This window comes from Heterocephalus glaber, unplaced genomic scaffold, assembly GCF_053883595.1.
Source record: "Heterocephalus glaber isolate CG9 unplaced genomic scaffold, H.glaber_assembly_v1.0 deba00001429, whole genome shotgun sequence".
NCBI classification, from domain to species: Eukaryota; Metazoa; Chordata; class Mammalia; order Rodentia; family Bathyergidae; genus Heterocephalus; species Heterocephalus glaber.
Window position 1 is genome coordinate 4,035,204 of NW_028258294.1, and position 15,003 is coordinate 4,050,206.

A 15,003-nucleotide genomic window follows, 5' to 3' on the forward strand; every position below is an offset into this window, starting at 1 on the left:
CATTTATAGCAATATGCTTGTGAAAAAGCATTTTCTGTGTATCAACTTCCAGTTCCAGGATTGGAAAATCTCCTTCCTGAGCTCCTGGCACCTCACCCAACACTTGCTTAGCTTTCAGACCCCTGGAAGATGAAGCCCTCTCTGGTAGGGTTTCCCTTGTCTGCAACAGGACTCCAGAAAAATTAGAGAACTGGAGGGGTTCAGAGCAGGAATACAGACTCCAGTAGAGTTAGTGTGGAGAGTGGAAGCTTCAGAAAGTTGGAGATGTGGACAGAAGCCCCGGCCTCCCACCTCTTCCCACCCCTTAGATATCTTTGTATTTCTTATGGGCCTCAAAAATTGTCTCTATTTGCCTCCCATACAAAAGGATCACTCTGCTATTGTTTGTAGAATAAGTGAAAGGAACAAAAAGTGGACACAAGGAGACCAGCTGGGGGGCTGCTGCCCCCATCCAACAGAGAAATGGTTTAAAACAAAGTGGCACCTGCAGTAGCAGAAGTTGAATACCAGAAGAGGACTTTTAGTAGGTTGGATATGGGATATGATAGAAAATAAGTGTTCAAGGATATTTCCAAGATCTTAGCCTCTCAGGTGTAGTTAACATGCACAGGGGAGTGGATTGAAAAAGACTGGAAGATAGGAGACCAATTAGGAAGTCCTTGAATAAGCTAGATACAGAATGATGGAGGTGTGAACAAGGCTGATGTTAGTGGGGATGCAGAGAAATAGATGGCTTTTAAAAGCTGGGGTAAAATTTTCAGAGCAAAAGAACTAAAGTTTCAGATCAATGGTTTGTGGCAGTACACATCATTCTCTTTTTCTTTGATGGTGTAAAAGTTTTAGCTGAAAACACAGACACCCAGCTAAATATTACATTTTCCAGGTTCTGTTGTAGCTCAGTGGGCATATGACCAACTTCTGATTTAAAACTTCTAACCAGTGCCCTTAGAAAGGTAATTCCCCATCCCACTGGCATCTCTATGGAGATGACAACAGAAGTGAGAGCAGCCATCAAAATACACAGAGAGAATGACAGAGCAACCAAATTAGACCCATGTCAACCCATGGCTGCCTACTCTGCCTTGTTTATATGACAGAAACAGAATTCTATCTTGTTTAAGACTCTATTTGGGGTGCATTTTGTTAGAATTTGCTAGTCTTTACTCTAATACAAGTTCTTTTAGCTGTCCCAAGCACAGAGCCTCAATATCAAATCTTTACTAATCTCATGAAGCTAGAAATGCATTCCACAGGAAAGGATTTAATTGTAATCTGCTTCTGCTCATTTGTTCCTAAACTATTTAAACATCAATACCCCGAGTCATTGCACAAGAGGATGAGATTTAGAGTAAATTGTTGCTTGTGGAACTAAAGTTTACTTAATAATCCACTGATTCTCTTTCATCCAGGAGGCCCAATTCTACAACATATCTGAAGCAGATATCTCAGGAAGACATATTATGCATATAATGTTATCTGCTTTAGGGCCAGAAATTGGTATCACCAACAAACTTCTAATTCTCCATAAAACCCAGCCATCATCTTCAGAATGATGGATGAGCCAAGCTGTGATGATGACAGATTCCTTTTACCTAAAGGAATCACTGTCAAGTTCAAAGTTGCCACTGAACAAAAATATATATTTCATTCAGAAACAAACCCTTGCTGTGTGGGAGTCTGATAAGTCACCTCTGGATGCAGAAGGGATTCAGCTGAAATCTGTGCAGCTTCAGATAAGCAGCCAAAGCTGCAGCACTGGGCACCAAGTCCACATGGTAGGACTGTCCCCTTCTGTACCTGGCAGGGTCAGAAGGCCCACTGCCTGAAATGCAATGGTCCACAATCACAGTGACATGGCTAATCCATTTTTTCCTTCATTATTTCCCTGAGATCCAAGTTTAAGATTAAAAAAACCTACAGAGAAGTAGGTGAATGGTCCAGTGGAATTTTATAGCAAAAGTCACTGTTGTGTTGGGTCAAAAGGGGAGGCTGGTGAGCTCTGGGAAGTAATACACCCCTTTAGTGAAATGACTGGGAGTCTGGAAAGATCAGGGTCAACTAGGCATATTTCCTCAAAAATGGACCCTATGAAGGCATTTACCCAGACAAGAGCATTGTGTTTTGAGGTATTGATGTTAATAATAAAGTTGAGAGAAAAGGGACTATGACTTGATTGAGATAAAGAAAAAATATTTATTATATATCTCATGCCAGGCAAAATATCATGTGACAAGTCAGTCCCTGTCCTCAAGGTGCTCAGGGTCTACTGTGGAAGGCAAACCAGTCAGCTATTGTAGAATGTGTTCAGTTCCAAAAAGAAACAGTGATAAAGCAAAGGGGGCTCAAATCTAGTTTGGGGAGTGCAGAGGAGGAAAACCCCTCCTAAAAGAGGCTGTAAGTGGGGCTGGAGGTGTTATCTCAGTGGTAAGAGCATGATTATCCTATCCGAGGCCCTGGATTCAATTCCCAGCACTGAAAATAGACGTTATAGGTAAGAATGAGGCCAGGTACATTTTAATGGTCAGCCTGCAACATTTTTAGAATGGGGATGATATCTGTCCCTAAAGAGATCCCTATAAAATAGAGTTGATAGTTGCTTATTTAAGTAAAACATGGCTGATGTCAACTCTGTTGTCAGGTCTACATGGACAAACAAGGCAGGATAGTAGCAAAATGATTTAAAAGAAAGGAAATAGAAGTTGATATATTGTTGATTTTGTATCATTTAGATCTAGACCCCTGGAGTAGACTTGGAATTATTTGATACCAATTTTATCATGAATAAGAATGTGCCTAAATCAGCCAAAGCAGATATGAACTGTTGGCACAGTTGACTGAAATTTCAGAGGCAAGCTGCCTCTGCCCACAAGTACAACCAATGATAATCTCTGTGGACTCTCATCATTGTCTAGGCTTGTGTTGTCTTCTGAAAATGATGACACTGGATAAGAACAATGCTCTTCAAAAAATTTTTAAACCAAAATCCACAGTACAAATAGTCATTTTACATGCTGATCTGATACCATGCCTATCTTTATTAACATGAATGCACTTGTTCTTGTTCTTTTTCTATTCTTCTCCAACCCATTTATTTTTTTTCCAATCCATTTATTTTTAAAGCAGATTGCTCATGGACCCACTAAGATAGTATTCTCTCTTATGGTTTATGACCCATAAACAATTCCACACTAGTTCGTCTCGTAGGGCCCTTCCAACTTCAATTTGAAGACTACTCTACACACCCATCTAATACTTAATATGTTACAGTTTTCAAAGTGATTTCTCAAGGGCTATCTCCTTTATCCTCACAGCAGTGATGTAAGAGGGGCAGAGAAGCTTACAAGATTCATCACAGATCACATGGTTAGGACATAATCGAGCTGGGTACAGAGCCCACTGACTGCATAATATCAGCGATGCTTATACAGTTTGGTCACTCATCTTCTCAGAAAATCCTACTCCTGACCACCCTCTGCACTCAAGCTTCAAGTTAAATGCCTCTCCTGATCTTTCACAAGTGGGATGCTAACAGAGTGAATGAACACATTCCAAGAATTTAATGTTAATTGCTAGATCCTTCAGGAACTTCCCTGTACCAGGGCCTGCCAGCTATAGATACATGAAGTCCAGTCCTTGCCCTGGAAGAATTCATGTTCTGGTAGGAAAAAAAAATATTCTACCCACAGACCTGCCACTAACCACAGCACCAAAACCTCTTTCAAAGCTGCCCTTCTCTGTTTCTTCCGTCATAATCTCGGTGTTCTGTTTAACCACAGCACAATCCTCCCATCTGCCTGAGGAAAAGCCCAAAGCCTCAAACTTTCTCTAGAGACCCTCTGAGCACTGGAGGAGATCAGTACAGGCAGAGTGGCACTCCAGTGGGAATCCACAGCAGCTCCTGGGCACAGCTGCTTCTCCATTGCTTCCCTTGCTCCCCAAGGTTCGGTGTAGGGTGGTGCCATCGGGTATTCACCAGTACCTACGTACCTTCCTCTCCCCAGACCTGCATCAACTGACTTCAGAGATGTATAAAAATGTTATTTAACATCATGAAAAGATTTATGGATTATATTCCATTTATATTACTTGGGAGGATAACAATTCAAACCAGGGAGAGGGAGCTAGGGACAAAGGTGATTTAGAGGACCAAAACCTAGGGTTATAAAGACGCATTTGAACTCTTTATTTTTTTTTAACTATTCACAAAACAAGAGATTGATAATATGTTCATATGTTTAAGACAATTACTGTCATGATTGGAGCCTATGATGAGAACTTACTATTTTGCTTTTCAGCATCCATCCCTCCATTGTCAGACAACAATATCCAGGTTTATTACACAGAAACCACATTCCTTTTATTCCAAACCACTTGAAGTAGGTAACCACTTAGGTTAAACCCTATCTTCAGTTCTGGGGGGTCCTACTGGCTTAGGTTACAGGTGATTGGCTTAGGAATAGAAAGAGAATCAATCAAAATCTGTAAGTTAGAGGGATCCACTTTCTGGGGCTTCAAAGAAAAATATCCTTGTTCTTTCACTGAAGCTTCCCTGGAGGGTATGGTGTGAGAACAGGAGATGGGGGACTGTGGCAGAACGTGAGGAGAAAAACTCCCATGGATGCGTCCTGAGGATGAAGCTGATAGTGAGGAGGCAGAGCAGAGAGCCAGAAAGAACCTGTGCCCTTAGAATGCCCTCTCAACTTCTGTGTCAGGCCTACATCAGGGTTTTTAAGTTGAAGAAGCCCTTTGTTTGCTTATGACATTGTGCATTTTAAAGCACTTACTAAGGACATAATTCAAACTGATATAAATACCTTAATATGTAAGAAAGTTGTAATGTACAAAGAATTAAGATCTCTTTTGGGGAGAGAAGTTCAGTGTGATAAGTATAGGTTGAGAGAAAGATTTTTTTCCTTAGCTTCTTCTATTAATTCTGTAGGAAACAATCAAAATACATAGTATTATATATAATATATATAGTATTATATTATATATACTTCTTTTGTGCATGTGTGTTTTTATTTTATTGGTACATTTTAGATATACATAATGATAACACATCATAGGGAATTTATACCTGTAGATAATATATCTTGTTTCTTTTCTTCCCATTCCCCTACCCTCTCTTCATTGTTCCTGCTTCTTAAAAACACCTTTACCACACAGACTGCCTAACATGAACTTCACAATATTGAGTCAAAGAAATTATTAATATTTTTATAGTATTTGCTTATTTTTTCAGCAGTTTGTATAGTTTAAAATATGACTTCAAATCCAGCTATTTGTTTGATTGTCTCATAACCAAATGACATAAGAATAGTGTGGGTCTATCATAATATTCATTTTAGACTTGAGAAATTTTAGCCTTAGAGTTGAGTGAATTGCCCAAGTTAATGTGAAGAGGTGGGGGAGACAGACCTCAAATATAGGTTGGTTACTTCTCTCTCAACCCAATCCTCAAAAGCAAAGATCCTAACTATATCCCCATAACAAATAGGTGTACTTTTAGGTCAACAGACAGGTGTTAACGATAGGCTCAACTTGACCAGAACATTAGAGATCTGAATTCCAGTGGCAGAGCCAGAACTAACCAGATGGTGACCTTGGACAAGTTCCCTTTGCCTTTATTTTCTGTTAAGGGAGAGCTTTGAACTATGATTTCTGATGCTCCTTCAAGCTCCAGAAGTTCTATAATTGTAGGCTTTCCTGTCCCTCCACTCTAATAATAATAATCGCAACCTTAGCTGACATTATCTCCCTGGATGCCAGGTACTGTGCTAAGGACTGGCTCTCTTTCACTTTCTCCTTAAATCTTACAACATTCCCAAGTCAGTCATATCTCTTTAACAGGCAAAAGTGACTCAGAGGTTAAAGGAGCTATCCAAGAGCAACAGGATTAGTACTCAAGGAGAGTTCTGACCCCAGATCAAAGTGTTTTTGCTGAAGAAATTAAGCTCCCTGCACTACTGGTTACCTTCTCCATACAGAAGCGGGAGAAGGCGAAAAAGCTAAAGCAAAGGACGCCAAGCTCCCGCAGGGCAAAACCAGAAAGTCACTGGAAGGGCGCCCTGGATCTTTCCAAGGCCCCGGGGGCGGGGCGCCCTTCGCCTCGTCACAGGATCGCTCCCACTCCCGCTCCCAGACTCAGACCGTTACCTTGTTCAGATGTGGGTTCCTGGTGACATCGTATCCGCGCTTCTTTAGGGGCACAGGGCGCGCCGGGCCAGGCTTGGAGTGGCAGCCCCGGGTGGGCAGGGAGGGTGCCCCGCGCGGGAGTGTGCCGCAGGCCCTGCCGGCCAGGGGAGCCAGCCGCGCGCCTGTTCCCAGCACGGCGCCCATGGTCCTTGCGCAGACCTGACACCAGGGAGAGACCAAGGTCAGGGGCGCCTCCTAACTAGCCAGGACCCAGGCGCCAGCGGGGCACTGGGCCTGGGCAGAAGACGTGTCTTCCGGGAGAGGACGAGGGCTCCCCAAGGATCAAGGGTGCCAGTCTCCGCCCCTCCTCGATGTCAACCTGCTCTGCTTTCTCTGCTTTCTGTGTGCCGCGTGGCTGGCCTCCTCGCCGAACCCCGGGAAAAGGGAAAGCAAGCAGAAAGCAGATCTGGTGCAGATGACAGCCGGCACCATCCCTGCCCCCAATCCTGAGAGGCAGAGGCAACTGCGCAGCGTGGGTGCAGGGGTGGGGGATGAGGGGGGATGGGGAAGGCATAGCCTCAATCCCGCTCGGTGGTTGCCTGGGTTCCCTCCTTGCTCACCTCACCTGTGCTGCTAGCGAAGCTGGTGTCTGCGTGGTCCCGCTGTGGGGCAGGAGGGGCCAGGCGCTGCGCTGCTCTGTCCTCTCCCGCCAATGGCTGGGTCGCTAGCTTGGGGGGCCGGCGCGGCTTGAAAAGAGCAGTAGCTTTCTCACAACCGTGTGCTTCCCTGAAAACAAGATGAAGCCAGTGTCCCCAGAGACTCCATTCTGACCCGGCACAGTGGAAGGGTGTTAGCGGGTAGCGGCCCGGGCATCCTATCCCATGGCCATCTTTTGGGGAACGACCTGGCTGCAGGATTCCAAGTAAAAATGCTCAAGCATCCAGTGCCCAGTGTTGCATTGTGTGGTACAGTATAATGGCCATTAGTTGCATATGGCTATATAAATTTCGATAAATTAAATAGAATAAAATTAAAATCCAGTCCTTTAGTCATTACCCACAGTTCTAGTGTTCAAGAGCCACTTGTACATACGTAGATACAGAACACTTCCCTCTTTGTAGAACGTGCTGTTGGATGTCACTGGTACAGGCTCAGCAGATACTAAAAGGGCTCTGGGGAATGGTAGACCGCCATGGGTTGCTGGGGCCAGACCTGGACCTTGGTGTCCATCTAGCTCAAAACTTGATTTTGTACCTTCTCCACACAGTAGTTAGATTTCCTTTAAAGCAAACATTTCATTGTGTGTGGAATAAAATGGAAGCCCATTGGTTATCCCTAGCCTGGCTCCCACCAACTTCTTCAAGCTCCTCTCACTCCAGATTCCCCTCCTTGAGCCTTAGTCTCCCTTGCTCCTCCCTGTTTCTGCACCCAACTCAGTTCCCTCCACCTCAGGGCCTTTGCTCTTATTATTGCCTCAATGTGAAGCATTCATACTCCAGTCTTCCAAACAACTGCCTCATTCCCATCTCAGATCTCCACTAATTGGTCAATTCAAGGGCTTTCCTCCACTCCAGCCAATGTTGAACACCATGGAGTACGTAATGAAGGGGTTTTCCCTTCATAGAACTTAACACAGTCAGTAATTAGCTTGTTTTCCTGCTGTATATTGTTTGTCTTCCTCTTAGAACATAAGCTGCATGAGGAGAGGTTCTTTGCCTAGCGACTTGTTTATCCTCACCTCTTAGCTCAGTGCCTGGTGTATAACTGCACAATAGTTGTTAAATGAAGGAAGGTGGCAGCCTCTTTCATAACCCTCAAGCTGACCCCCAAACCGATGGCATGGTTCTCTACTCGCGCCTCTTCAGAGCTCACCCCACTGGCATGTTCTAAGTACAGAGAGACATTGAGGTGTACAATGTACTGTGTCAGGACAGCTCTTGCCTGGGTTTAGATTTCCTCATTGCCTCAGGAATGAATGCCTCCTTCAGCCTCTTCTCTCTCTGATCAAATTCCCAACTCGAAGCTTGGATGACTTGTATTAAAACCATGCTTTCTAAACAGACTCAAAACTACCTGATAGATGGGTAGAATCGAGGGCAAAAATACAAATTTTCAGGCTCTGTCTATACAGTCTCTTTCAGTACAGCTTAAATGCCTGAAATCAGGGTTGCTCTTGGGCCTATATTTGCATAAGCCTACAAATGATTTTTTTATTCTTAAATCAATTTGAGTCAGATTTTTCCTTGTCTGAAGTCAAGAATATTAACTAATTCCTTTGAATGTTATTCTTAGATTAGCACATCTTTCTACCAATCTACAGATATCTTGAGGGCAAAGATGTGTGTATGTGATTCCATCTTTGGTACCTGGGACATAACAAATGCTCCAAAACTATTTGTTGAACAGGTCTGCCCTTGCTCAAAGCAATGACCTTTTCCCTCAACTGATGGCCATTTAATAGGGAAACTCAGTGACTGAAACTCAGCTAGAAATCATGATGTAAACAATAAAGATTTCCAAAGAAGTAAACATAACATTTACAGTGTCAACTCAGTAAAGATTATGCAGTTTGCAAGTGAGCCCTCTATGCTTCCTCACCCGGGGTCTATATTTTTTTTAACCTTGACCTCATTCTGACAATATTGTTTTTCTTTGTATGTGTTACATGTTCTTTGATAGACAGTAATGTGCTAAAGGCAGGTTCACCAGGTACAGAGGCAGAAGGTAATAGCAAGAGGAGGTGGCTTTTCAGGTCCCTGGAGTTGTCCTAGGACCCAGGCTGTTCCTCTCCTGCTGCTACATTCTTCTGTTTTCTATGCAGAAGAACTAATACAACATCACCATCCCATTTCCCCTGTGGAAAGAGGAAATGCAGGGCCACCACAGTGACACGAAAGTTGTATACAATGCTTCTATTCACATTCTACTGGTGAAAACTAAGTCACATGGTCACATTAAGCTACAAGGAGGGCTGGAAACTACTGGTCTTTTAGCAGAAAAGCATGTGGATGCTCTACTAAAGCTCTGCAGGGAAGCCTATTACTAAAGGAAGAAGGGTAGAAGGAGTCTTAGGGACTAGTGACTAGAAGTCTTTACAATACCCATTTGATATTAAAGTGTTTGGTATGTAGTGGCTGTTTAGAAATGTTTAGCTATTATAATGGGTGTGTGCAGTTTCCATCTCTAGTTTTTTGGCAACTCCCTTACCATAGGATTGCATAGACCAGGTCTAGAACCATGGAAATATTCCAGAACTTCTTCCAACTCCATACAACTCTGACTTCCTTAGCCAGGCAGCCTTGTGATCTGGCTCAATTTTATATAAAATGAATGAGTCTCCATAATTTGTCTTGGTTCCTCTTCTTTCACATCCCAACTACTAATTTCTGCCGTTGTTGCTGCTTGCTGGGGTGGCAGGGATAGAATCTCATTCTGTGCCCCTCCTCCCCCCATTGGAGGTTCTATACTTTAAGCGCACATCATACCTTTGCTTTCTGTTGTGGTTATAGAGATTTGATTATCTACCAGTTGCCTTCCAAGATTGTGAATTCCTTAAAGACTAAACAACCATTTGCAGTTCTCCGCCTCTAGTATCTGAGCTGGTGTTTGGCACTAAGAGTGCTCTCAGTTTGTTGAATTAAATAAAAAGGATATAAAGTTCACACATAACTTTCTGACAAATGGACTTAATTGAAATCAAACTTGGCACATCGTTTAAATGGCATCAAAGTAGATTCAAGTTAGATTTTTGGTTTATTCAGCTATCTTAAAACAAGGTCACTTGTCTTCTGATCTTAATGATATTAATAAGAATTTTTTAAAGGATGTGAATTAAAAATTTTATTATTCAACTAATGCTATTGCTTCACAACTTTATTCATAAGTCTACACAACATTTTATGCTCATGACTACTTCAAAAGAACTCTTTAATTTGTATCGCTAGTAATATTTATAAATGATGATATCAACTGTATTTTTTTAACATCAAAGGAGATGGTGAGGAATTTTTATCTCCTTCTTACCTGCATACCCACCATTGAATACATGCCCCACACCCTGATCTTTGTTCACACTGTTTCTTCTACTTCCAGCACCTGCTAGTCAAAGCCCTGTGTTTGATGACTCCGATCAAACCTCATCGCCTCCAGTAAGTCTCCCAGATCCCTCACCCAGCAGCTCACTCTCCCTCTTTTGTGCTTTCCAAATGCTGCCTTTGTATCTCTCCTACTACATTTTACAGCCTATATCTCTCGGAAGTGATTTGTGTGTGTGTTTGTTTTCTCTAAAGCACTTAGGATTCAGATGGTCTAGACTCAACTAGTGACTAGTTCATGTGACCTTGAGCATTCTATGTGACTGCTTTAAGTTCCTCCATTCTCATGGATAAAACTGACATTCTACTATTACTTCCTGCATTGGTTTTTGGTGGCTTTATTTATTTATTTAAAGCACATTGATGCACTTACTATATGCCAAGCATTGTTCTAATTAAGCACTTTATAAATAGAGATGCTCCTTGACTTAAGACTTTTCAACTCTAGCATAGTTCAGTAGAAGTTGTATTTCTAATTTTGACCTTATCCCAGGCTGGGGAGATGCTGTCTCACCATCCTGGGCAGCAGCAGCAAACAACAGTTCTCACTCAGTCAAGAGACCACAGAGTCAACAATCCATACACTGTAAAGGTATGTGCTGCTAAGCTATGATGTTCAGAGGTTAGTTATATTAAACGCACTTTCGGCTTGCAATATTTTTAGCTTACAATGAATTTATCAGCACAAAACCCCATTATAAGTTGAGGAGCCTCTGAATCAACTCACTCAACCTTATAATTTTCCTGTGAAATCCGGAGCTGGGTTTAAAATGATTTCTCTCACCTCCAAATCTACCTTCCTATACTCTGGTTTATGGCTAAAACACGGCTTCTTCAAACCAGTTCTTTTATGGCAGCAGGTTTCCTGTTAATTTCTATTAATAGGAGGCTCTAGAGAGAGACTGAAGGCTGGCTAGGAGGGGTTTCTTTCTTTTTGTTTGTTTGCTATTGGTTCCTTAGTATCCCCATAGCAACAACCCTTCACCCACTTTGACCATTGGTCCTTCACTGCAGCATCCATCCGCACCCTAGAACCAGCCTCTCAGGCCCCCCAAAGACTTGAAAGCAGGTCTCTTTCTTCATATGTCCAGCTTCTGATGGTCCCAGCCTCTTCCTTTTGTTTCTCCAGCCTAAGAGATGGGAGTTGCTTCCCATAGTTACTACTGGTGCTTGCCTCACATCCCTTTCTTTCTCATTCAGCCCTTTGGCACCTGTAAAATCAGATCTGTATATTAAATTTCTCTTGTTGAAACATACCTTGTGTAGCTCTGTTTTTTTGACTTAACCTGGCCCGAAACAGGTTGGTAAAATTATCATCTCCATTTTACCAATGACAAAACAACACCCAGAGAAATTACACATCTGAAATGGCCTGGGATTTAAATCCAGGCTTCAGATGCCATGATGGTCCCAGCACACAAAACTCACACCTGGGAAGTGCTCTGCCAGGCCTGCTGTGTGGCAAGCTCAGACGGACAGTGTCCTCTAATGTCCAGTCACCTCTTCAACATCCTTATCATCACTCTTCAGCTTTGTATCCTACATGATACCTTGTAGAGTGTTCTGTGCAAGAAATATCCATGGGAATGAGTTTATCCTAAGAATAGAGGAGATGCAATGGCACAGAAGAGGCCTGAGTTAGAAAAACACATGATGAAACAAAAAGCCTCTCCCTTTTTCTCTAATCTCCTTCCTTTGGAGCTGTTTCCAAGGTAACTGATTCTCACTCTCACTCCTCTCCCCACCTCCCTACCATCCTTTGCCTGCTCCATTATACCCTTGGCTTCTTGGCTTCAGCTTTTCTGTTTATTAAGTGAGAATAAGCAGTTCTCTGACATTCTGAAAATACCACAGAGAGAAATGAAGTAGCACTTGTGTCAGGTAGCAGAAGAAAACCCATTCCTTATTTTTCTGTTGTCATAATTTTGTCAAAAAATTTTAATATCATAATTTGGTTGTCAGAATTTTTAGGATCTAACAAGACATATTTTAAATAACTACATTTCTAGTAGAGTTATCCCAGGAGGCTCATCTATCTCTGCATACTGTTATCTTAAAAACACTTTGAAATCTTTGCCTATAAATGTGTTCAGCCTTCTACTCAAGTAGCTGTTGCACCAAATATAAATGCCTCTGGACAGAAGGATAACACTGTGTTATATTTCTCCCAGACTCCCTGCCTGATTCTCATTTAGTCCCTCAGCTAATTCTCAACAGGCTCAGCTTGGTTCCTAGCCTGGCCTACTGGGTAGCCCTTATTTTCATGGCTAGTTTAGGAACAAACAATTTATAATCCATTTCGTATAAGCCTCCACTTCCAGCTGGCAATAGAATTTCCAAAAAGAAAATGGTACCCTTGCTCAGAGTGAACAAGGAGAGAACTAATAACCAGTACTTTCCCTGTGTTTTCTGGGCCCCCACATTTCCCAGAGATTGTTTTGAAAATCAGTGTTCTATCCCTCTGTTGAAGTGCTCAGTCATTGGACAGCCACCACACACCATTTCTCCATTATGCTCCAGGCCCCTCCACCTCCTTCTTCCTCACACAGAAGTTAGACAAAAAGGCAACTGTTGGGAAAAGGCAGGACATGGAAACAGAAACTCATGGCAGCAGCTGCTGAGCTAAGTAAGCAGCTGATAAGGGGGAACAAATTTGTGCCCTCCACGTTTGTTTGGAGGTCAGGGCAGTGGCCCAGCAGGACAAGGGGAGGGCTCTTTGTCCACTGTGTGATTTGCCCATCTGGCCCATTCAGCATCCCCTGGCCCAGCTGACCCAAGCCACCGGCTGCTCCTCTGGCTCCTTCACACCCACCAACCTTGTTAAACTGTAATGAGCATATCTTCCAGTTTCCTAATTGACTTTGCAACAGACCCAGCACACTTCCATATGGAGAAAAAAATTTCCCTGCTGACAGTCTTGTTACTTAGTAGGGCAAAAATCTTCAGCGATCTAAAGAAATCCTGAGGTTTTCACTGACCTTTCAGTTATTTTCATTTTAAAGTGTTTTTTAAGGCATGTTTTCTCACTATATAATTGATGAAATTAAGGTAAGCTATTCTTAGTGAACTTGGGTTCTCTTCAGCTCTTTATCACTTCAATTGGTTTTTGTTTTCCTTTCTCACTAGATTTAACCACTCCACCCCTTCTCTCAGCTGGTATCCAGCTGTCAATCCCTTTGCCCGATTCTCTGAGCCTTCCTCAAAAGAGATGTAATTTGTTTCCTTTGTGGATTCACAGGTCTTGGGCTTCAGCTTGTGAGTTTATTATTGTAATGGATGTTATCTGTACCACAGGCAGCCCACAGAGCAGGCATTCACTGGGCTGCTGGGCTGTGAAGCTGAATGTGGATTCTGATCACAGGTCAGTGTTCCTCCCTCCAGGTCCTAGCAATTGTTCTCCACAGGCTCCTTACTATCAGGAATATGTGTGCTTCTAAAAGTAGGTGGATTGAATTCTCCTTAGCTTTAGCTTTGGGTTTGGTCTCAATTCTAAAAGACAAGCTTACAAAGGGTAAAACTGCAGACTGCTCAAGCAGCACTCAAACAGTATGGACTGGAAAGATAGCTTTTTGCTTTTCCGGTATCATAAGTAGCTCCAGACCTCATTTAGTTGTCTTTTTTGTGTTTTTAACAGGCTTGATATCATTGTTTCAAAGCAGGTTTTGAGACCTGAGCTCCATCAGCATGTTACTTAATGCTTTAATTTGCACAATAAAATAGAGGACAGAAGCCAAGGTTACCATTTCAGGTTGTCATTTCTCATTTTTGCCAATATAAATTTCAAGTTCTTTGTACGGTATTTGAAAGCTTTCTCTTTGAAGTCAGAGAGAGACATCTTGGTTTGAATCACAGCTCTGTGTGATCCTAGAGGATTCACTTAATCTTTCTGAGGTTCAGTTTTATCTTAAAATGAATATGATAATAACAGTATTTAGCTCATAAGATGGCTGTATGAAATACCTGACACATAGTAAATCTTCAGTGTTAAGTATTACCATTTCAGTATTTCCTCTGTATTCCCACAGAACAATTCTGAGCATGTAATAAGCTCTGAACAAACACTGGTTAACTGCATTTGACCAAATTTTTAAAGGGTCAACTTTCAAAGGCTCACTGCGAAATATTGGTGTATCTTTAAATTAAGTAATGCCCAGAGGTAGAGTCTGAATGTTCATTGAGTTTATAGATGATCATAGAAAACACACAATTATATATTCTCCGTCAGTGTCAGTTTCCACTAAAAAGGCAGTCATGAGACTGTCCCATGGGCTCCACTTAGCTCATGTTGCCCCTAAGTTCACTTACACTACTGGTCTTCAGTCTGCTAGATCTACCTTCCCTACCTTTCAGATACAGTACAGCATCTCAACTCACCTCAACTTTGTGCACATCTAAGATTCCACTTATCAGAGGGGCAAGTCCTATAAGCTGAGCTACAGCTGCGGCCCTTCTGCTCCCTGGGGCTGTGGTCACCTGCATTGCTGAAACTGCTCCGACCCTACATGGGGCCCTGGCTGCCATAACTTCTGAAGCTTTTTTGGTAGCTCTTTTCTTAGTCAGTGCTGTTTGAAACTTTGCTGGCTCTACATTTCTGCAGATCCTAACTTGTTTTGTTTTGTTTTGTTTTCACCTGCTGTGACAGAGGAAGGTAGAGATGATGGTCTAGAACTCTTTAACATGGTTCTTTCAGATTTACCACCTCCTGGGAAAATAGAAATTTCCCAGCAGAATTGCATGGGCCTCTACAGATTTACTTTTTGCTTCTCCTCTCCTG

At 42.4% G+C, this 15,003-nt stretch overlaps 1 protein-coding gene and 1 pseudogene across 4 annotated transcripts in view; both read right to left on the reverse strand.

The window, feature by feature from the left end:
- LOC147827845 (Krueppel-like factor 3 pseudogene) overlaps window positions 1-6,292 on the reverse strand; it is a 72,496-nt pseudogene extending 66,204 nt beyond the window's left edge. Inside the window, exon 1 of the transcript XR_015451594.1 lies at window positions 6,157-6,292. The product of XR_015451594.1 is annotated as a Krueppel-like factor 3 pseudogene (transcript). The remainder of the gene's footprint in view (window positions 1-6,156) is intronic.
- The window catches only part of Me3 (malic enzyme 3), a 229,026-nt gene extending 222,112 nt beyond the window's left edge, over window positions 1-6,914 (reverse strand). The window contains exons 1-2 of one of the 3 annotated variants that reach the window (XM_004868221.4): window positions 6,756-6,914; window positions 6,157-6,354 (exon numbers count right to left, since the gene is read on the reverse strand). In XM_004868221.4, coding sequence (XP_004868278.1) covers window positions 6,157-6,339 — 183 coding nt within the window. In that variant the 5' untranslated portion in view covers window positions 6,340-6,354; window positions 6,756-6,914. The remainder of the gene's footprint in view (window positions 1-6,156; window positions 6,355-6,755) is intronic. The other 2 variants (XM_087212253.1, XM_004868220.4) reach the window with 2 other exon arrangements.
- Between the last annotated feature and the right edge of the window lie 8,089 nt (window positions 6,915-15,003).